Genomic DNA, 24,244 nt, shown 5'->3' with positions numbered 1-24,244 from the left:
AATCCCTGTCCCTAAAAAAAGTGAATAGTTAGCCATCAATCTTTTTGTCACAAATTCTAATATCTAACCCATGACTAACTGGAATGAGTTGACCTCCCTGTTCTGCGACACAATACTCATTTTTAGAGCCCAGCGTGTATCTATTTTTCATCAGATCAGATAGGTTGGAACAGATGGTGTGATTGCTTTTATCTGGTTGGATGGACGGCCATTGTCTGACCACATTTAATTCCCAGCAGCACTGAAATTATTAGCGAAAAGTTAGATAAGATAAAACACCAAAGGATTCACTTCCAGATGAATTAATTTTTGTAGATGGAAGTCTGTTTTCACTCACAGGTGTTGCAATTTATTTACTTAACAAGTCTTCATTGTAGACGACTTTTGCACATAATTGTGCTCTTGAGATTGCTTGCATGAAATGTACACAGGACAACAGTCTATCTCTGTGTATAAGGAAGCAAATGTAGATTTTTTTTTTTTTTACAACTTGGGTTATAATGTTTTTTTATTGTAAATATTAAAAATCTTTCAACTTCACTAGACACAGCTTTACAAAGGCATCTGATGCCATGAAACACATACACCAGGCTGGTTTGAAAACACCCAAAAAAATTGTTGTAAAGAAATTAAGTTTTAAGTGTTTGTTCAAAAAATAGTCTATTTACTGATGTTTTCCTTTCATCCTTAGGGGTCACCACTGTCCTAACCATGACCACCTTGAGCATCAGTGCTAGAAACTCCCTTCCTAAGGTGGCCTATGCCACTGCCATGGACTGGTTCATGGCTGTGTGCTATGCCTTTGTCTTCTCTGCCTTGATTGAGTTTGCCACAGTCAACTACTTCACCAAGCGCAGCTGGGCATGGGATGGGAAAAAAGAGGGCATGGAAATAAGGGTGAGTGATTATATATATATATATATATATATATATATATATATATTTTTTTTTTTTTTTTTTTTTTTTTTTTTAATTTTATTATTTATTTTTTTTATTAATGGATATGACACACGTGCATCAACATTCCACAAACATATCATCCTAAAAAACAAAATGCAACACAGTTTTTCAGAAAGGAGTCACTCTCCACTTAAATGCAGCTCATTAAATTCCAGATTAATTTCCCCACATCTTTTGATTTGATAACCTTTTTAAAAAAATGCTCCAAATTGCTCAGTAAGTCCCCATTTTACACCGGAGGAGGGATGAGGGCAAATTGCACTTTGGAAACACTGATAGAAAGTTCCCTCCTTAAAGCAGCCCGGAGTACTCTATAAAGACTATAAAGAGAGATTTTATTTATTCATTAACAGCCAAATGGAACAGGGACAGCGGGGCGGAACAGTGAGAGCAGAAGCTGAGGTAAACTCCCAGAGACACTGGCCCTGATTTATGACGGCAGCATATGTTCAAGTCTCATCCTAAAGTCAGTGTTGGCTCATTTTCTCCAGAAAAGATGGCATCCTTACATCTAGTCTGCATGTTATAGACACACTGATTAAACAGTGAGTGTGCATTATTTAAAATGAATCACCTGAGGCTGACATTTTTATTTTTAAGCATGAAATTAATAAATCACAGCTTACAGATTTTTAATTTGTCAATAGTCTGGGGGCTGTTGTTTATGAGAATACAGGACGGGGAGTGAATTTGCATCAAGGTAGGTAGGAAAGAAGAAATATAGATGAGTACTTTGGCACATAGTCGTTTTTGGGGCTTGACTTGAATTTAAGGAGTGTGGTTTTACTTCAGCGGTGCAGGGGTCTTAACAAGATGCTTTTTCTCTGAAGCTATGATGAAGTCACATAAATAAAACCTAATACGTTCCACATGATAACCTCAGCGCTTAAATTGACCATGATTTCTATGATGTTTGATTAAATGAAATAGATTAGAGGCAAGAGAAAGTATCAGAGCAGGCAAAGAGAAGCAATGAGGAAAATGAAAGCACTTGCTCCTGTGCTAAATGTGTGAAATACTCATGTTTCTCTTGAATTAATTTAGCCTATCGCTTCAAAGAGGCTAATTCGTTCCAGTAATCGCAGGAACAAGTTATTTGTGTTATTTTTGTCATGGATCACATGATTGACAGAATCAGGTGTTGATAACCACTGTGGTTTGACAGTGCTGAGAAGTTGACTATGAAATCTGTTTTGCTCCAGTCAAAAATATATATTTATATTTACACCTATGAATTAATAATGAATGGTTTGATCAGATGTTTTTTTTTTTAAAGATCCGTTAACTCAGATGCAGATCCTCGCATGGTGTCGAGAAGATGTCAAAGAATAGCATCAAATCAGATTTTGTGTACAATTTGCAGAACCACATGTGGGGTTTACAAAGTCACACTGATTACTGACAGCAAGAGAGCCGGCAAACACCACCATATATTTGCACTTCAGATGTTAGAAACTGAAGTGCAAGAAAAGGTATACCTTCATTACTGACATATGAACAGTGGCAATATATACGAGGTAATATTAAATTTAAAAAATTGGACTTGTGGGTGTTAAGTTTGTAAAAACCACAGTCAGTGTGGTAAACAGTAGCTAGGTAACAGCCGTTATGTTGCTGCAAGCACAGGAATTGCTGGAATGCTTCCATCAGCCACAGACACAACATAGGGCAAAACATATTTCCTCTGCTGCGACAGACAGTGCAACAAATCTATTTTCTGCTACTAATGTACAAACTGTTTGACACAATCAGTACAGCCTTTCCAGTTTTTTTATAGCTTGACATTTGGTCCTCTGAGTGATTGGCAGAAATGCATATTGCTGCCACAGAACTTTTCAGTCGGTGGGGATAATTTGCAGCGTTACATTGCAGCAGAGTGGAGGGTTGGGTCCCTCCCCCCGCTTTCTTTTGATGCCTCGTCTTAATGGCAACAGCCTGGGCTGCGTTCTCGGGGGCTGTGCTGAGCATGCAGTTGTCATGATAGATAAAAAAGAATGGGGTCACAGAGGGAGACAATGCACTCCCATCATCACGCTCCCTGCCAGAATGAGCTACTGGAAAGCAGACTACACGTGCTTTTTTTTTTTTTTACCCCTTTTTAACATATTTACAATAAAATGAAAGGATCTACAAGAAGAGAATCTATAAGGACAGAGTGTCTTTCAAGAGAGAAGTTTTAGCTCAGAATGCCTTTTTTTGAAAATAGCGTCTCCACTCATCAGAAGCAGGGTTTCAGCCACCACTCTTACCAGAACCAAATGATGACTTCAGCACCCCCAGGCTCCATCTTTTTTAGGACTGAAATGGTGAGCAGTAGACGAGTCAATGTGCACTAATTTACCTTGCTGGTTATGGAGCTTCTGTGCCATTTTCTTCCTTTCTTGTCGCCTAACATTCTGTTTGACAAGCGATCTACCTAATTAGCTCTCCCCCCGCCAGCTGAAGGTGTACTTATTACAGAAATTAGCCGGTGGGGAGTTTGGTTGGAATGAAAGCCTGCATATTCTGGGCACTCCATGACACAGGATTGGACACTACTGTGGAAGATATTATGTGCTGGTTTCATCAGCAGAGGCTGGAGCACTGGCTCGTTGCGCAGTGGGCTTCACTGCTGGAGCACAAGTGACTACATTTACGGACATTTCAATACAATAGTTTGTTAGGAAATGGTGGAGACACAGCCTGTCATCATCATCATACCTAGCAGTCACATTCCAGCATGACACTGCTGCTCAATTTACTGAACAACAGGGAGTTGTACGGCGAAGTTTGCTAGCAAAACAAAACTTTTTTGGAGCCAAGTTATGAATGGAAATTCTGTGTACTCCGATGGAAAAAACAAACCATAGCTGCCATTTCTAGAGGCATGTTTTCAAGGGCTTTGTTGTTTGATTTGGTTTCCTCTAACTGCTGTGACAAGGAATAACCTTTGTAATACAGCAAGATGAAGTGGTTATATCTGACTAACGATCCTAAACTAGCTGAAATCTATTGCGTATTAGCACCATCAAGCCTGGATGCAGAGATTTGCAGTATAACAAATGGGGTTGTTTGAGATCTGGTGAAAAGCAGATATATGTTTGCTGCTGTTTTAGGAAGTCTGAGTGGGAAAAAGAGGAAATGAAAAAGATAAACTCTACAAGTACAAGGAAAGAAGAAGTGTTCAGAGGAACCAGTGTTTCCTTTGATTCGGGATTACAAATGTGTTTAACACTCATTTCACAGGCAACCTGTAACACAACCTGCAATTATCTGATCAATCTCAGGCCTCTACCACTACCGGGTTTACAGGAAATTTGGTAGTGCTAGTGCCACTTAAAAAAAAGGCACACACACAAACAGGAACAGCGGTCTGCACGCTCATACACCCACATGCTCACAGACTTGAGGCTATTAAACATGCCAACACCTCATCTCCAATCTTAGACAGGGACAGACTGTCACAAGGTTCGGTTACACGCACACATGCACACACTGAGCTCCAAACAGCAGGACACAGCGAGGCACAATTACCCCCAGGACATTTAATCACACTCATAAAGAAATTCTGATGCAACAATTTTCAGAAGTAACAAAGACAAGGTCAATAGATGCACTGTATTCGGGGGGGTATTTGCGCCCGCAGCTAGCCAAATGACTTTGAATAGTGCGCAAAAATCTTTGGCCAGAAGCAAATTATGTGCTGTGTCACATGAGTTTCACATTTAGTTTAAAAACATGCACACAGCCCAATGCCACATGCGGTTTCCCAATAATTAGACCATATAAATACTAAAATACAGCCCAGCTAAAAAGTGATAGAAAATTACTTTGCTTGGCCCGTTTGTCAGGTTGCTGGCCAAAGAACATCCTCAATGCCAAGGACTTAAGAGTTTAGCATGCTATTATTAAGGTCATATGACACGTTATAGCAGTCATTGGCTTTTCCCTGCTGATGTAAGCCATCGCTGTGATAGAGGAGGCTTGTGGTGGTGTTAGATGTGGAGCAATCGATATCCTGGGAAAGGATCTGGTTATCCAGAGGCTATCAGTGCGACTCTTTCTCTCCCCATACTAATTGACTTGAGATAGACCCCTTCAGGCAGCGGCTCACCATTTCTCTGTTTAATGCAATCAACTGTCTGCCAGCTTTGTTAGCTCTCCACAACCCTTGCCGTCTTTGCAGAGGAGCTTGAAGGATCATCGTCCTCCTGTTGTCCAGCTCGCTTGAGGAGGAAAAACACTGATCACACTGAATGTGTTACCTCCTCAATCCTTCTGCCTCCATCCCCTCGGACAGATAGTCTAAAGCTTATCAACCACTTAATCAGTGTGATACCTACTGCTAGTATCATTCCACTGCTGGTCACATTTGACATTAAAAAGTGGTTACGTTTTTATGCTTCCATTTTGAGAGTGAAGAGATGTGAATATTGGGGATAAAGACCAAACAAAACATTTGGTGACGAGCTGTGTGCGGAAGAAGATCCGCCGTGAAGCATTTTAGAGGAGGGGAAAGAGGGGACATTAGTTATGCTAATTAAAAAGATGGAGTCAAAGGAAAAGGAAGGAAAATTAAATGAAGCTGAAAAAGTAGAGCAGAAATTAAAGCTGGGCTCAAAGCAAAAGTGAAAACAGGGAGCACTGAAAGTGAAACGCTGTTACATGACGCACACTGCTTTATTTCTTAAAGTGGCCACAGTGGGGATGAATGGTGTGAAGACAATGACCCCCGTACAGACTCACACGCCGCATGCCACACAGGAAACTAAAACTCTGCCCGGTGATCAATCTTGGTGCCCTACTTGTTCTCTCACATTTACCGCGTGCACTGCACTGTACACTTTAAGGCTGACAGGATCCTCTGGTGATGCAAGTTTAGCTATTTGAGTGCACCAATTTAGCAAATAAAATCCTGTCTCCCTGTGCGACTTCAATATGAAAGACAGCCTAATGATTTCTCTCTAGTAGAAGGAAGAAGGCAGTTTCTCCAGCCAGCTTTATCACACACAGCCTTTGTCGTGTTTGTTTTATTGCAAGCTGTTTGCCTGAAGAGGCCTGGCTGCTCTCACTGATACAGTTTGTCAGACATGTTTTCAGGCACCGTTCTTTTGCTTTGTTTCTAATCCTGCTCTGTGCTGCTACTGCTACTGTTAGCAGTATCAGACGCCAGTCCAGCCTGGTTCTGCAATGACGCAAAATATAATTGTTCCTATTTCCGCACTCTTAATTTTACCAGCCTGATCATTTTCGTCATGAATTTTTATCATGACATTTTTTCTGCAGTCCAGATTTGTATGATGCAGATTTGAATTGACAATATTAATAGTGTAAAATGTTCAAAAGTACTTCCAGCTAGATACTGATGAATAGAGTATGTAAGTTGGGTAATTTTAATATAATTGGTAAACTTTTTTTCTTTTCTACTTTTCTTTTCAGGAACCGTTTCAGGCTAACATGGCCAGGATTAAAGATATGGTTAGGCTTTTGTTTTGTTCTTGTGTGTGTCGTGTCTCGTGGTGTTGCTTCTATTTCCTCTTTATGAGTTCAAATGGAAGTATTGTTGAGTCTGGTGCTTCGCTCCTGACAACCTTTACTTTACTGCCTTCTTCCTTTTCAGAGAAGAGAATCTGCAACTCTGTCCAAAAAGGCAAACAACACCTTCAACATTGTCGGAACCACCTACGCCATCAACGTAGCTAAAGACCAAGGTTTAACGACCATCTCCAAGAGTGCCGCCGGAGCATCAACCAAACTACCCTATCTCCACAAAATGGATGACCCCTACATGGAGGCCAGGAAGTCCTACAACCGTGTCAGCAAAGTGGACAAGATATCGCGCATCATTTTCCCAGTTCTGTTCTTCATCTTCAACTTAGGCTACTGGGCCACATATGTCAACAGAAAGCCCGCTATCATGAAGGCAAACAACCTAAACTGAATTCGACCAAATTCTAGGCTTGATCTGGTTTGTTTCGGAGGGTAGACAGGTTTGCAAGAGGCCAAGTCCATTACATCTTATTGTGTGTGTGTGTGTGTGTGTGTGTGTGTGTGTGTGTGTGTGCGTGTGTGTGCGTGTGTGTGCGTGTGTGTGCGTGTTTTGTGTGTCTGTTTTTTGATATTTTGCACGTCTGTATAGATGGAAGGCAAATCTTAACATACAGTAGATTAGTGGACATATAATAGTGGACCTTGGAGGGAGCAGATTCTCACATCAGGCTGTGTTTGTGTAGCATTTCTTTTCTCCCCTCCACACTTAGCTTTGGCCCTGTTCCCTGTTGTGAGTAACCAAGTGTTCCTTTGCTGTATCTTGATTGCTTGCTGTTTTGTAGAGTAGTCAAATTGTGTTTTCACTATGTTTTGACATGTTTGCGCTTTGCTTATAATAAGTTAGAGCAAGCATGCCTTTGAAGTTTTCATTGTAGCTCATTACCAATGATAAGGTTTTGACACATCCATCGAGTTAACATGCATGCACGCACGCACACAGACGCACAGTGATGCATTCGCCGGTTGCTTTACTGTGCCCAGTTAGCCGAGGGCAGCCTGTATAGTTCCATAGGAACATCATTAATAATCGTCAGTGTCTGGCCTTCAGCTCGCGCTGAATCTCAACAGACCCAATGCAGTATCATCTGGAATTGCTTTTCGCGTCCCATGGGGCTGCCTGTACATTTTCTAGTCCAGTGGCTCTTATTGTTTTAACTGGCTGAGTATGTTCAATGACAGAGAAGCTATGTGCCTTGGTGAATACACACATGATAAAAAGGAAAAAGGCTTTGACACGCCCCCACACTTGCATTTACAGCACACATATGCAGAACGGTCTGTGTGTATATTACATGCAAACTGGTGTCCACAGGCTCCGTGCACCGCAGTATGTGGCTGTGCCCCACCCACCCCACGGCCCATGGGCATGAGCACCCAGTGTAAAATTGCTCATTAGAGTGGAAGGTTAACAGACCTCTCTGCCCGTGAGAAAAAAATGAAACAAGAGATTAAAGGATCCAGCGTAGTCCAGAACAGTTATCATGTGCATTTATGTTTTGGCTCATGGTGCGGCATCTCCATGAGCCGAGCAGTCCAAACAAACTACCACCATTACCTCAGACTGAAGTCGAATTCTGAAACGCAGTTTATTACATGTTTTCCATGGAAATGCAAATAACACTAGATGTTTTATACATACTAGACACTCGTTAAGTATATTGTATTTCTTTCTTTTCTCTGCATCGGTCACTGTAGCTGTTTTTGGCTCCATTATGATTTCTGCCTTCTCATAAGCAAGATTTTGATTCATGTTGTATTTTTGCCCTTTTATACTTGATTGTGTAAAGTATATTGGTGTTAATTTTGATTGTCTACATATGCCGTACTGTTTTTGTGTTTTGAAGTAGACAACAAAGGCCAATATGTCACAGTCATACAGTACTTATAACAAATGTCTGAGACGCTATCATCACTGGAGACCATTATACAGCAAAATGCTGCCAAAATCCATAAGAAAAAAGACTGTCTGATCTATCCAACAATAAAATAATAAACTTAATTTAATTGTTGTGATCACACTGAAGAGCAAACTAACTATTTTTCAGCAAGTGATGCTTTCAAAGTTGCAAATCAGATTTGTCTCCAGCTGTGGTGACTGTCTCCAACTTTTGTTTTCCGTTTGTTAAGTGACATCTGTATTTTTGTTACGTGTTGAATTTGGTACGTGTTTATACAGATGTTATATGATTTTAAAGCAATTTCTGTTGCTTTTTTGCCGGATGCACTCTGGATATTTTGCGTTAACTGAAGTATAGACCACTGTACTTTAGACGCCAACATGCAGTGGATCTCTTTAAACGTTATTTTCAGTGGTAAGAATAGGAGAATGAGTGAACTGTGTTGTGGCCTCTTTAAAAAGGTGTTAATAACACAAAACATGTACAATGTATCGGTCATAGGTTAATGCATGACAATCTGTACACGTGTATGTCTGCAACCTCCAATAATGGTGTTTGTCACACTGAAATAGGGCTTAGTATCAATGTTTCTGTGGTTCATCCCAGTTACTCATCAATTACCTACTCATAACCTCAGCAACATCTGCATAAACACACTTAAACTCCAATTATTTGTGCATATTGATGTGATGCTAATAATTTACGGCTGGCACAGAGTTCTGAAAGTGTTTTTACCCTCAATTGGTAGCACACAGATTTTAGGTTTAATTCAGTGTGTACACACACACACACACACACACACACACACACACACACACACACACACACACACCTGAGCTGGCTCTACATCCATCTCTGTTAGAAACATTAAAATACAAAATGAGGAAAAGAGAAGCCCGTTTGCCTACAAGTTCGGAAGATGCATTGCCTCACAAACTGCAATTCTTCATTTAGTTCCCATCTTCAACACACATTCAAACCTTCATACACATTCAGATCACATTTCAAACTAATAATTGCAGGTCCAACTTAGATATAACAAAATGAAGGATAATTATACTGTCATGTCATTCTTTAAAAATAGATTTTAAAAGAGAATGAACAATAGATCACATTTTTTATTCATTTCATTACAATTCAGTGTTGTGGTAGTTTGCATCTGTCTCACCTACTCCACTTTCGCTGTGATTTTATGACATAAATTATCCATTGTCGAGGACAGAATGACTTAACCATTACATCCATTCAAAACACACAGTCTTCATCCCACATGCATATGTGGACCATAGAGACCTTAGAGGACACACTGTTCACTTCAGCCTGACTGAATATCTCCTGGTAAACTATTGCCATATTCAAACAATACACATTAAAAACTTGAACAATGACTAGACTGACATGATAAATCATGGCACTATAAACTCTGGATGAGATTTGTGAGGAATTCATAATTACCACACCATAGGAAAATAACAGACATACTTGTGACAGTGTAGTTTTTGAATCAAATATACTTCATGAATTGATATACTGTTACTGCGAGGCGCCGTCTCTTTTTCAGATGTGATTTTTATCATTCTGTCTCAAACAAACTGATTCATGATACACATCAGCTGAGGGTGTATCCAGCCTGCTGGCTGCTGCTAATTCAGGATCTGATGACACAGAGCGCTAATATTTATGCATGATTCCTCTGAGTAATGCGATCAAGGTACTGTAGGTAAGCAGTTATGAGAAGCAGCAGACGCCGAGTATTTGAATAGCCTTTGTGAAATTACTTGCCTCAAAGACAGTCATCCTCTGAGTGACACAACCTTCTCAGTCAGAAATATCACCAATATTCTCGTGTGCCTGACATGATCTGTATCATGTATAATGTGGTGACCAAATACACATTCACATGGTGTTAGTTGAAAATAATCCAATTTCATCCCATCCACATTGAAACGTATTCTTGTGGGTAACTCATTACATATAATCAATACTTTTACATGTTTAAACAATTCTTGGCAATGTGCCCCTTAAACGTTATAAGACCAAAATATTTATAGAAAGGCAAGTGGGTACATCATTCAGAAGATTGTTTACCAGCAGATTCGTTTAGTTTGTCCGTTTCATTTGTGATGTTACTCTTGAATGTAATCTATACTTAATCCTTCTGTGTATTAAGTCTTTGACACTTAAGACTTTGTGTCAGACGACCACTTTGACCATTTCCTGATTGGTCAAAATTGTTTAAAATGAATATTTGCTGAGCACAACATGCAGGATTACCTTTTTTATTCACATAATGTATCTTGTGTCTGTGTGTTGCAAAAAAAGGGGGAAAAAACACTTCCAGACAACCACAATCACAACATCTGCACTCTGCAGCTGAAGTAGAATCTACAGTCGAATCTCAGTCATCCAAACTGCTCAGACTGATAGCCATAGCAAACAAAACATGCAAAAGTGCAAAAATAAGAGATGATTGATGGACTTTAAAAGAAAAAAGTGTTAGAAAACAATAATAGTTTGAAGAATATGCATGTACAACTGGCATATTAGGTCCAGAGTTTGTGGTAATTCAGGATTTTTTTAACATCTGTCATCATTCCTGATGGGTTTTGATAAACAGGACTCTACTGTATTGTTGCCATATAGGTTGGGTTAGGATTGTGTGATTCATGTGGTAAATCTTTTCCTCACAGGGCCAGAGTTAACGTCAGCAGAAACATGTCATCCTATAACATATAGTATATTAAGAGTATATTACTATAGGAGTATATTTATGCTATTCAGTACAGCATTAAATATTATATGTTTTATACGACATAACCTCTACAGCATTGATACAAGTGATGAGTAGAGATCCGTAGACAAATAGATAAACTGAATAAATTATTATAAACTAAATGGCAACAATTCTAATTGCTCAGAATAGTGTTACCAAGTTGTGAATATTATAATTTGTAGATATTGTGAAATCAATTCCAATAGTTTTTGTGAATATTGATATGTCACGTCATTTATTTTTACATCTGATAAGTACCGCTGTCTTACATTGAGCTCTGTAACACTACGTGTTATGGTATCTTAAAGACGTACAGTAGAGATAATATTAATCGAGCTACTTACAAGATCAGTACCTTGTGTGCACTTTTCAAACCTAACTGTGAATTAGCAGCTGTCTGCAAGCAGAGTTGTACACACTGTGTTCTCTCTCGAGCAATTTCACTGCATGTCCCTACGCATTTGAGAGATCAAAGACTTCCTCCACAAAGACAGCTCCGGGAACATAGTGGACTTTGTGTTTTTGTTGGGAAGTTGCTCTCTACAGTATATGCTCAGTGACTGGACTCTGTATGTTGCTCTCTCTCGTTTGTGTTCTTACTGTATGAGATGTAGCGAATGGAAATGCGGATTAAAAAGGACGTTGTATTTTGTCTTGGAGTTAAAAAGGCCCTTCTTGGTCACATTCAAGCCTCAAAGGTGCACATTTTCAACTCCGTGGACTCATCTGATGTTCCTTTAGAGGCTCATTTTAAAAGTGTTTTTGTCTGATTCTTTGTGTCATTGTCGGGGCCGTGCATGCAAGTCGTTTTGTTTGTGGTGTGATTTGTTTTGGATAAAAATCAGGCGGTACAGGACATCCTACAGGGAACAAAACATTCAAATCAAAGCACAGCCAATTGAAATGTCTTGTGATATTTCTGTGAAGTTACGCATCAACGTATGTAACCCACAACATCTAGGACTATTGTACATTGCACACAAAAGAAGTGAAGTACCCAGGGCACAACCTATACCTTAACATGTACACATTTTTACAAGCTCACCATTTATATCCCTTATGGTGTGCCTCGGTATTACAGTCACTTAACATTTGATCCTTGTCCATCAGTAATTCATTGTCCAAATCGGTTTCTAAGGACAGCATTAAATGTTTATCCCAAAGGTATTTTAAGGGTCAGGGTTTTCCCTAGAAAACTGCTGGTAGAAACCTATTATAAATCTTGAATACTGTTGTTAGTCAGAAAGTAGTATTTTGCCCAACATGTAAACATGTTTTAAGGCTGCACTCGTGAACTTTGGCCAGAAGGTGCTGCAGCAACTCACTCACCCATTTGACTTCATAAATGATTTAGCACCGCAAATCCTCAAAGCCCTTCTCTATGAGCAAACTGCCAAAAATCCCCAACGAGCTTTGGTTTTTGTAGCATTAATAATATCCACACTATCGCTATCTAATCCTGAGATTTCCAAACTGCAATGGAACAGATATAAAGAGCTCAAAAAATGAAATCTACTAAAGTCTGTACAGAGCAATGAACAAAGCAGAGGGGTTTCAATGTGAACATTAGTGAGTATTTTCAATAAACAAGGCTGTGCTGCTGTCTACAGACTTTGAAGGTTATTGTTGCCGTATGGCTGTGGTCCAGTCCTGACTGCCCTGTAGGTGCCTTCAACTGCACGGGAACACTATTATGTCTAAAGCTAAAACGCCTCATTTTTCTCAGCACGCCGGGAAAAAATGAGCTCTCTAAAGCCCCCCACATGGACGTATAAGGTTGTTTGCTTGCTTATGCTTGCTATGATAAATGAAACAATCCATTATACATTTACAGGCTGTGGTTCATGCCAGCTCTAGGACCATACAGTGCTTTGTGTTTGTGACCACCACTGTTGTGCTTATCTCCCTGAAGTCAAACATAGAAAAAGCAGACACATTTGAGAAATTGATCACAATAAGACTAATGACCTGTACACGTTCATTTTTAGTCAGGTGAAAGGCCATCTTCTGCTGGGATATAGCTCTACTTAAATAACATGCAGGATAAAATTAGAGTACTGACACAAACCTTCAATACAAATCACTGAATTATTGTTTGGTTGGTAGAAGATGGCAACATGGACATAATCATAACATAAAAGCCAATGCCACAAATATACACACTACAGGAGTAAAGGAAATAATAAGAAGCAGTGTCTAAAACTAATAAAAGTGTTATCATTATATATGCTGTATTAAGTGAACACATAAGCAGCAACCTGTCATCACAGGCTGCCATCATAAGTCATATATAGTCATGCATGAGAAAAGTATAATGCAATTGTTTATGTGTATAATTTGTACAAATTGTACAAACTAAAGACCTCAGTTATTATGATAAGCCAATAGATGCTAACGCCACACATGCAAATAGGGCTAATGTGGTTCTCTCCATGACATGAAGTCAGTATTGTGTAGAAAGGAATCCATAGTGTGTACACTGACCCACTGATGTGCAAACCAGGCTGAGAAGGAAGAAGGAAGCAGATATTTGCTCTCCACTGACTTACGAGGGTGGCGCTGGGCAGTCCAGTCAGACATAAAAGATGCTTCCCATTTGTTTTTAACCTCTGTTAACCGTCGTTTTAAAAGTGTCCACCTTTCTATTACTGAGGTTTATTTGTGGGGCTACTGATAAACTGTTTCCATCTTTTTTTGTCCAGGAATTACTGTTCTACAGTGAATAAAGATTAAGTGCTTTCATGTGTCTGTTAATGTGATTGTTAGGTAAACCACACAACAAAAGTTTATGAAAATCATTACAGCAGCACACAGCAGCCCAAAGATGTCTGGCTCACCAAAATCCACCCGGGGGAGGCTTCAATCTCACAGACCTGCAGTTCTGCACAGAGGATAACACCATTACACTGCAGCCAGCTGGCCAGGCACTCGTGATGTAGTTCAAAAGGTGCAGAAATGCATCTCAACGATTCAGTCGGAAAACTCACATGGAGCAGATTAATATGAATGCAGAACGTACAAGGTTGATACTTCATATCTAAGCCATGGCCTCGTCATTTGGTGTCAGTCTGCAGAAGTAACGGAGACAATAATAAACTCCACCACACCACAATCACATTAGACAACCTGACACCAGATTATATGGAATCCACTTAGTGAGGACACCAGTTGTCATGTGGCCTTTACCCAACAAAGCACGGTGTCCAAACATTGCAGAGAATAAACTAATGAACTGAGAAGGAAAAATCTCATCAATCCGGCTGAAATGCAGCAACAGGCAAATGTCACCTGTGCAGCAAATACGTATTAACTAAAGAATATTAAACTTGCAAAGAAAATATGGCTTGAAGTAGACAATCTCTTCTTATGTAATGTTATGCAGTGTTGTAGAGCAGCAGGTGACCTTATAAGCTATGTGGATATGAGTTTAAGTTGGCAATAAGTGCAGCAGCAGCATAAACTATAAAACAGAATCTCACCACTTCAGATGTCATTAATAGAATTAGGAGAAGGCAGCAGCCACCTTAACCCATTACTTTGAAATATGTATGCATAATATATGAAGAAAATTTGAATGTGCCACAAAAGCCTTGCTTCCCATGCAGTCAACATTACAAGGAAATAATTGTGTGAATGAATTAAAACAGCAGTCACATTTACATCCTGAAAGCTAAAAACTTACAGTATTACTCTCTACTAGAGATATTTCCCAGTGAACCAAAAGCAAAGACCCCCAAAATAACAACAACAACAACAACAACAACAACAAAGCTAAGAGTAAAATAGCTCCAAAACCAATTCTATTCACAACTTCCTACACTGGAGTGCTCATACAGTAATTCACCAATATTTAGTATTTACAATAAATAGCAAGAAAGCATCAGCCACAAAAAAAAAGACCACGACTAGAACTCATTCACAACTAAAATGAAATGGTAGCAGAATTCAAAGTTAGCGGCTGTCCAGAAAGTGACCACACTCAGCTCTGAAGAGAGCAGCAGCCATGTTGCTGAGCACATAAACAGACTGAAGAGGCTAAAAGACAACAGTCACTCACAGTATGTAACCGTGCTAGCACAGGTACCAAATACTAAGCTTACCCAGCTTCAAGTTTGTGTTTGAGGCCAACAGGTCACAGGTGCAGCGTGAGGAAGACTCTCTGAATGGTGAAGACTCCTCCATAAAGTGGTGCTGGAGACATCTTCAGTCGGAGGTAACAAGCAGCAGGGGTAGCAGCAACTGTTTGTAGCATTAATTTGCTCATTAGCATAGTGATAGTAGCCTAGCGAAACAGTAGGTGGGTGATAATTGATATTTGAAGATGAGAAGAATAGTTGATTGTTGTCTCGAGCGCCACCTGTTGGGTTATGTTGTGTGGCTCGAGCCTCTTTGTTTGATTCCCATAATCTAAAACTTCTGTATTTGACGACCTGGGAATGAGACTCCTCAATCTGTGTGTCCCCCACCTTTAAATGGACCACCTTTTGAAAATGGGTGCGTTTGATATATGTGTCGGCAAACCCAGTGTGTAGCAGCTGAGAGTTGTCACCTGAACTAGCATTAAGGGTTCACACAAAAGTCCTTTATTCACAGTGGGCATTTGAACCTCTCACAGTAGGAACTGATGAGGCAGGTGTGGCTAACAGTGTTGGTCAGTAACTCATTACCAGTAATGATATTACTTTGTAGTAGTAGTGTAACTAATAACTAATACATTTCAGTAATAATATTACAGTTTCTCTTCCAAAAAGTAATTAGTTACAATATTACTTTTGTTGTCACTCTGCTGCTTGGATTCATTTTTGTGGAGGAAACTAGTTTGGACATTCAGCAACTGGAAATATTCCATTACTTTGATTTTAACAAACAAAACAGAATTTGAATCACCATAAGTCTGAATTTTGGGGAAAAGGGACACAGTCACCAATTTTGTGGGGGGGCTGGCAGAAAAGTCATATATCTAGTAGTTTAACTAATTAATGTGGAGTAATAAGTAAAGTAATATAATAAGTAAAGTAATAATATTACTTTTTAAAAGAGTAATGAGTTATAAATTATTTATTTGAGTAACTAACCCAACACTGGTGGCTAATAACATTAAAGATGTTTCTGTTCTGTTCAAATGTCCCAATAAGACTAATGAAATATAATCCTGTTTTCATTTGACATTCTTTTTATTTAGACTTGTATAATATTTCTGCCAGAAGTGTTTTACTTTTCACTCCACTTTATCTGATGGTTGCAGAAATCCATAGTGGCCATGGTTACAATCATTTTGTAACCCTGTTATCCCGAGATTACAAGTTATTTAACTCGTCATCTCAGGATAACAGAGTAGTTCTCTCACAATAACGAGGTTCATTTTCTCTTTATCTTGGGAGAACAGCTGATAATTCTTACACAGTTTTACTCAAGTAGAATTTCCAGTGCAAGAAATAGTATTTTTAAGCTGTGGTATTGCTACTTTTACTTTAATATAGGAGTCATGTAAAGGCAAATCATAATGTACATTCCCAACTCAAAGTCTAAATGGTCTAATTTGACCCCGTCATTCAACAGCACACTACTGCACCGACCACCCGCCAATATGGCCAGAAGCATACTAGTCCAAGCCATTAAAGGACACTCCAACAATCACAGCTGCTCACAAGATCTCTTCTCCAGGCGAACCAAATGGGATGTACAATACATCCACACCATGTGACCAACCATGTGCTATAATGTTAATTCAGAATGTATGTATATAGGTCATACCTATCACCGCCACAGACTTTAAAAGAGCTTTTTTCTTAACATTAGCAGTTTAGTGCCACTGACCAAAATCTGGGACTATAGCAAACTTGTTCTACACAGTGTATATAGAATGGGAAGTTTTTAACATGGTTAAGTTACTTCAAGGATATTTATGTAATGGAGAAATTAACCTTCCCTTTAAGGCTGCAAGTAAGCAGATTTAAGTAATATTTTATTTGTTTAAGGGTGTAAATAATGGACTAAATAACCTTGTCATCATTGTCACCTAATGGAGATCAATAAATGTGATGTTTCTTTGTGTGTCTTGTAAATAAGATATCTTTATTCCATTCTCTGTCTTGTTTATTTTTGTTTTGATTGTTTGTTTAAGTGTTTTTTTCCCCTGGTTGTTCTTGTCTTTTGTTTTTCTTTATGTACCGGTAAGTATTATTTCATTTTGTATTGTTTCTATAGCTTATACACATGAGTTTACAGAAACAAATGAGAGAATAATGATAAGAAAATATGATGTAATAATGGAATGACTTTTGAAACACTCTCAATAAAGACTATTGGGGATCGAAAACACTGATCCCTCCATGAGATCAAAGTGATTTACGGCTTGGAAGTTGTCAATGTCGTCAGGCAGGTTAGAAATGCACGTGGAGGTGTTCATAAGAGATACAACAGCATCACATGCATCAATGTGGACTGACATTTAATAAGTCAATCACCTTTCAAGTTGTAAAAGCCTGACCTTTTTCCCTACTGATGTCTGTGACAACCACAAGTAAGGCTATTATTGTGTTTAATCGTAGCCATGTAGTGAGTGAGGAAGCGCACTGCCTCCTCAAGCCTTTGGAGCGGTTCCTCCTCAGTGTCAACTGCGACTCTTCCACTGCAGCCTGCCCATTCAGGTGAATCCTTACCAATTGTTCCATCAGAATACAAATGAGATCAAATTTGTACATGATCCTTTTCAACAATTTAGTCTCTTCCAGGCCCAGTGTCCACTGTGAGCATAATGCCCGGCACGACTTGACATTATTCTTTCAGCCACTTGTCATTTAGACAAGTGAAATAACCTTTTACTTATCCAGAGAGCATCTGTCCTCTGTGTCTGCTGTAGATTACAGTGTCCTTTGTAGTGCTTTCCCAATAATATGGTATGTATAAAATATACAGTGACTTATATAATTATGAGGTAATTATTGGTACTAAAAGTAATTAACCAGTATGATATAGAAATAATAGTAATGTAGGAATTGTCCAACACTTATTAAATAACTACTACTAACTACAATACAGTAATAACAGTGTAAGTCATTGTCAAGTCTTTTTCCTTTGTCCTTTTCTATGGAAGCTGTCAGCCCATCTGAATGTGTGGGTAAAACCTGACTATTCCCAATGTTTACTTTGACTTCTTTCCCCCCCTAGGGCCCCTCCACTTTGATGACACCTTGTAATATTAGCGCTTTACTGAACCTCGGCTCAGCTCGGTGGTTTCTCAGCGAACGAGATACCGCTGGCCCCCGGTGTACGCTGCTTTTCAGCGATTAGTTCAGGTACTGGAGCCCTGCAGGCAGACACTTTGCCTGAAGGGTTTGTCGGGGCAGGCTTTGTTGTTGTTAATTAGGTTGCTTGTTTTGTGTTCTTGTGAAAATAACATTTGAATTGTCTCCATTCATTTCTTATTGGCAAATACTCTCATTCTACAACATGCAGAAGTGTTAAAGGGTTTGCATTTCCTGGAAAATTAATAAATATTAATCAAATCAATCAAATTGCCTTACAGGGTCACTCAAACCTCTACACTCACAAACTATAAGTGTGCTGTGCCCTCTAGTGCCTTAAGTGGTGCACAATGCTTAATTAACTACAAGACTCAACTGAAAAAGTTGAAGGTTTGATACATTTACTGGATACATACCTTGATTCGGACTTTCCAGCACATTTAATTCTCACTGTCTCTTTTTAAGCCGCCATATTGTCCGTGTTAAAAGTATCGTCAAATGTCTCTTTCATGTTCTGATGTTTTCCTGTGAAGCAGCAGATTGTAGCACTGTGCCCAAGACAAATTCCCCTCGAAGACTGTGAAGTTTACTCTACTCTACTACAATGTACTCGCCAGTGTAAAAATGTTATTATGACTAGGATACTTTATGCAGTTCCCTGTCTTTCATCTGCAGTGCTGTGTCAGTTACAGCAACTAACATTTGGTAAACCTAAAGTCTGTTAGTGAAATCCCAACTTTAAAGTCTTCTTGGGGCTGCCTTTGTGTAGGTATTGTAAATTGTGGAGGATATGCTTTTGCTGATGTTGTTGTAGTTTCCTACAGCTGTAACTAGATCTTACTAAAGAGTCTAATTTTACTCATTGCACCTTTAATGGCATTATGTTTTCGGGCTGTCCGTCCCTGTGTCCATCCATCCCACTCTTATGCACACAAAATCTGAGGATTCAAACATGGAACAAAATAAGGTCCACTTGGACATAAGGATGACCTGATTAGGTTTTGGTGGTCAAAGGTCAAAGGTCAGCTACACTGTGACATCACAGTGTCCTGGAAAAACACTTCTCTGGCTGTTAGTCAACACCATAACTCAGGAACAGAAGGAGAGATTGTAACCATATTTCACAGTTGGTTGGACACTGAATTGGTTTCACTTTCAACAGTCAAAGGTCACTGTGACCTCAAAAAAGTATTTTGCCGTAATTTAAGAGTTAATTCTAGATTTCACACACACATGATAACTTCCATTTAGCCCAAACTACTCCCTTTTATATAATTCCTGTGTCTGGACAGACGGGGATGTAAACTGCAGCTTTACTGACTGCGGGGCGGTAAGTCTAGCTGTTACATCGCTCTGTCTCGTATCACTGTACACTTTAAAGTAAAAAACAACCGTTATGAAAAGAAAGTATTGTTTGCGTTTGAATGAAGCCCTCTCTCAGATGACTGTGTCTGATGTTTTGTCATTTTATCTGCCTGGGATGAAATTGCCTCATAATCGTTGATGATTTCTCAAGCATACAAAAGCAGACTGGCTGGTCTAAACAGTACGATGAGGCTGTTCGTCTGCCTTTCAGTCGTGGTGCTGCACTCTGCTGCTGGGACAAGCAAAGACCCCATGGCTTCAGACTATGGATGACTAACAAATGGGTTTGGAAATAAATATGACCTTAAGAAAACTTTACATGAAGAAAAGTTTACTTTTCATACTCTAGTGAGGAGGAGACATAACAAAACTGGGAGATGTGGATTGACTCTACTGAAACCTCTATGTAACATTCTCAACAAATGTATTGGGTTTAGTACCACTGACTTATAACATATCCAGTGGTAGCAGTATAGCTGAATATGGAATTGATTAAAATATGCCTCTTCTCAGCCTGGCTGTATGTTTAATTTCAAATTCCACCCATGATTTTCAGCCTAGGTTATGCCATCGATTAGCGGGTTAAAATTGACTGTGTTGGCATGTTTCTGTAGCTGCTAGCACACTTGACAGTCGTGGTACATTAGATTAGCCGTGGAGTGGAAAGCTCAGATACCCTGCAGTCAGTATGGGGTATCTTCATGGAGGAAACAACTCGACAGCTGTACTTGTCCTTGGGAAGATAACCCAGCACGAGCAGGAGAAAGAGAGAGGCAGAGCTGACATTTTATAAAGGTGATGAGAGAAAATGAAATACAGCATATTGTAGGTAATAAGAAAACCGACTGGTACTGAATTTTAATACTTGCAGCTACTTGTGTGGCTCATTAGAATGGCTGCAGGATTAGATAGCAATAAGATGAATCACATTAACATATAACACAGAAATATCGCTTTCTTCTTCTCCCACAGTGGAGATGTGTGTTGTTCTTTGTTGGTCACTGCGTGGTTATCTCAGCTCTTTCTGACATTGTAATACAGATTATAAAGTGCCTCAGTGAGCTATGCACAAATTTCAGTTTTGATGGTTGCTTGAGTTTGGGTTTTATTGTCTGTGTGCCTAAAGTCAACCCACATCACATCTCCTGATAGATGATACCCTGACGTACTTACCCATTCAACTCCCTTCCTCAAAGCCCCCCTACCTCCCCCAGGAGATACATGGATGAGCAGGCTTATTCTCCTTGTGGGGTGTTCCCCATGCATGACTGATGTTTAGATTAATATCCTTGACTGATTCCTGCTTCGTGGTGAGGAGAGGAGTAGGCCTATCAGAGCACTGCCGCCCCCTCAGGACTCCATTGATTTTCGCACCGTTCTGACACACATAAACCTCCTAGACCCACAAAATGCTTTATTTGTTGTCCATTTAGATGCTCCTCGGGCCAAGCTGTCCACATCTGCTTTTTTAAAATAGCTCTGGTTGTCCTTCGCCTGTGTTTGCAAAATAGAGTCCACCGCCTGATATTTATTGTTTTTTCTATCCACTTAGGAGTTAATTATTTAAATTTATACAATATGTGAATTATGAAAATATACAGAAATACATTGCTTAGAATTATTATTTATTTATCTATTTGATCGGGTTGGAGCTGCAGTAGCTTCTTCTTCGTCTTCTGTAGCTGTCTAATCTCCCTGCAGCCCACACAGTAAACATGATTAAATCAATATTTAATAAACAAAACCATATAACTTTACAAATCAGCATTAAAGATAGCCACTCAAAGCAATAATAAGAGGCATAATGAAATAAGTGGAAACAAAATCAAAACAAACAAAATCAACATGAACACTTATGTTGACTTGCATTGATTTATGTATCCAAATGTGGTCTAGCAGCTGCATAGTGCTAGCTTCTTATTGTTTTATATTTGCAATGTGAAAATGATACTGACTATGGCATCAAAATGCTGTTTGCAATCCTTAATATCAGTGCACATTAAACAGCTAAAAGAGCCAGAGCCAATTGTTGTGATTTGCAATGAAGTGGAGCTTCTTCAAATATCCTCCAAAAAGCCTCATGTGGCATGAATGCAGAAATCCACACAGGGAGGAAAAATGGTAATATCGCCCCCTGGTGACACTAACAGCACTAACTCAGAAAAGGCTTGTCCTTTTGAGGGAGAACTGGATTTCAGCATGATTCAAATTCTAAATTAAAATAAATTTTGCCAAGATAGTGGTATTGTATGTTTGGTGTTAGGTTTCACTCAAGTCCAGCTATAAGCTTACAGTGTTCAGAACAGCAAAGCGCAGACATTAAAGACAGCACTGACAAATACAGGATTTTTGTGCATCTCTCTATGTGTGTGTTTGTGTCAGACATAATCCATTTTATATTTGAACAGGGGGTTGATTCAGTTGTGACAACACTTGGCTCATAATTTCTTGCAGTATGGAGAGCTGCAGAGTCAAACCAGCTTTGAATCCTAATGCTTTTGGGTTGACTCAGAGCTTAAAAACTGACATGCAGCTGCGTGTGAGCTCAAAAACTGACACTTTCATCGAGGACAATTTGTCTTTATTATGGAGAGTAATAAAGCTATCGACAGTCAATAACCTAACTTTAATATTATTACAACACTAAAGAAACATGGGGAGAAATGACACATACAGAGCCTGTCGACATAGCAACGAGGACTAGGGCAATGTTTTGAAGATCCTGTAGTCGGTATTGTAAAAGAAAAAGTTATTAACATAAGTATGTAAAGTGTGACAAATATAGAATTTGCATACTGTAGTACAATCACAAAGTGTTCCTGGCAAATGGGTACAGTTACACTTGTTTTTTAGAGAATAATATCAAAAACTATGTATTCTTCACTGCAGAAAACTGAGGCTGATATTGAAAACAACAGCTTTTAGGTGGGAAAAACTGTCAGAAACACAGGCAGTGATTTTCTGCTTTCTCTGTTTCCTAACAAACACTGCAGCCTTGAACCTATATGAATAAATGTATCGTGAATTAAGAAGCTTGATGCGGGTTTTCTTCCTGTGTATCTGAAACTGTGCTTCTGTTTTTTTCCCTGTCCAGCTGTTCTTTCTCCTCTTCAGTTAATTGGCTTTTTTTCCACCAGACCTGAAGGGCCTTGATTCCACTACGTTGCTGCTATCTGACAGTTTTTTACTTGAGGAGTTCAGCATCTCGAGCCAGGAGACCGACTCGCTCTTTATCCCTCAGGATCAAGAGCTGTGAGGCCAGTTGATCTTTAGCCTTCTCTCTGCTCCTCTCCGCATCCTGAAGTGAAGCCTGGACTTTATAGTCCTGCATTGGCTTGTAAACTGAGTCAGAGTATTTTCCCTCATGGGGCCAGGAGAACAAACTGTATTACCCTTTTAAGAATGTTAAAAATGGGGTCCATTTTATTTTCCTGGGCAGCAAGTGATAGCAAAGAGTTTTCTTATCAAATAAACAGCTGGCCCTCTAGCTCCTGAATGGAGGCCCAAATTACCTCTGCAACCTGTTTGCAGTCTTCCAGCATAACTATGTTAATTAATTAATGTTCATTTTTTTTTGCAAATATGCGCCTCGAGAAAGGAAATTGAAGGGGTCACTTTTTGTTGGTCAGATCTAGCCACGGCACCCAGAACTATCGAGACACTTGTCCATCTGCGTCTTAGATGGAAACTATTGGTAATATGAGTCACATGAAATCCTGTTCATACTATATATGAAGGGATCAGGAATATGTTTGTGTTGAGGTCTACTGGATCATTTCATGGTACTGTGCATTGCTGCCCATGCTTGTTATTTATATTTCTATAAAATAATTTGTAACTCCTCTATTTTCCTCCTCATGAATCTTCTCTACACACTCAGTAAATTCTGTCATTAAGAAATTATCTTTTGATGTAAAAACGTATTTATGCCATAATTTAAACAGATAGACACTGATTACACACCCGAGCTCAGTTTCACCACTATTCCACGAGCACAACCAAACCAGATTGCTATGTATTCCCTCACTGTGCATATGCTTTGGCCATAATTACAACATTTTAGCACAGAGTCATTTGCACTGAGAATGCTGAACCTGCTTTCAAACAGGCCCTGCACCACACTGAGTGCCACACACACACCCCTACACTAATGGAGTCATGTCAGCGTGTGATTATTTCAAAAAGCGAGCATTGGCCAACCAAAGCAGGCACTGTGGGAGAAACATTAGATGCCTCCCAAAGCTTTTTCACTTCTCCTCTTTTCTCTTCACTCACGAGCCCACGTCAGGGTACATTCCCTGCTCCCTCGTTCAGTCCACTCCATCTCCCCTCGCGCGTTTGTGTAAAATATTTGCCAAGTTGAAGTGAATCCCAATTAGTGAGGGGAGCGTGTACATCACCACCCCCGACTACGATGGAAACACAATGCCAAATGAGCATGGCTGAAACCAGCTTACAAATGAGTTCTCTGT

General features: G+C 39.4%; 1 protein-coding gene across 3 annotated transcripts in view; it reads left to right on the top strand.

Annotated features, from left to right (window-relative positions):
- gabra3 (gamma-aminobutyric acid type A receptor subunit alpha3) overlaps window positions 1–13,902 on the top strand; it is an 85,412-nt gene extending 71,510 nt beyond the window's left edge. For 2 of the 3 annotated variants that reach the window (XM_051401944.1, XM_051401945.1), the window contains exons 9-11: window positions 692–897; window positions 6,379–6,417; window positions 6,560–13,902. In XM_051401944.1, coding sequence (XP_051257904.1) covers window positions 692–897; window positions 6,379–6,417; window positions 6,560–6,880 — 566 coding nt within the window. In that variant the 3' untranslated portion in view covers window positions 6,881–13,902. The remainder of the gene's footprint in view (window positions 1–691; window positions 898–6,378; window positions 6,418–6,559) is intronic. The other variant, XM_051401946.1, reaches the window with a different exon arrangement.
- Window positions 13,903–24,244: the final 10,342 nt, after the last annotated feature.

The sequence above is a fragment of the Dicentrarchus labrax genome, unplaced genomic scaffold, assembly GCF_905237075.1.
Source record: "Dicentrarchus labrax unplaced genomic scaffold, dlabrax2021, whole genome shotgun sequence".
NCBI classification, from domain to species: domain Eukaryota; kingdom Metazoa; phylum Chordata; class Actinopteri; family Moronidae; genus Dicentrarchus; species Dicentrarchus labrax.
The sequence above is the reverse complement of the archived record's forward strand: the minus strand, read 5'-3'. Positions and strand labels throughout refer to the sequence as shown.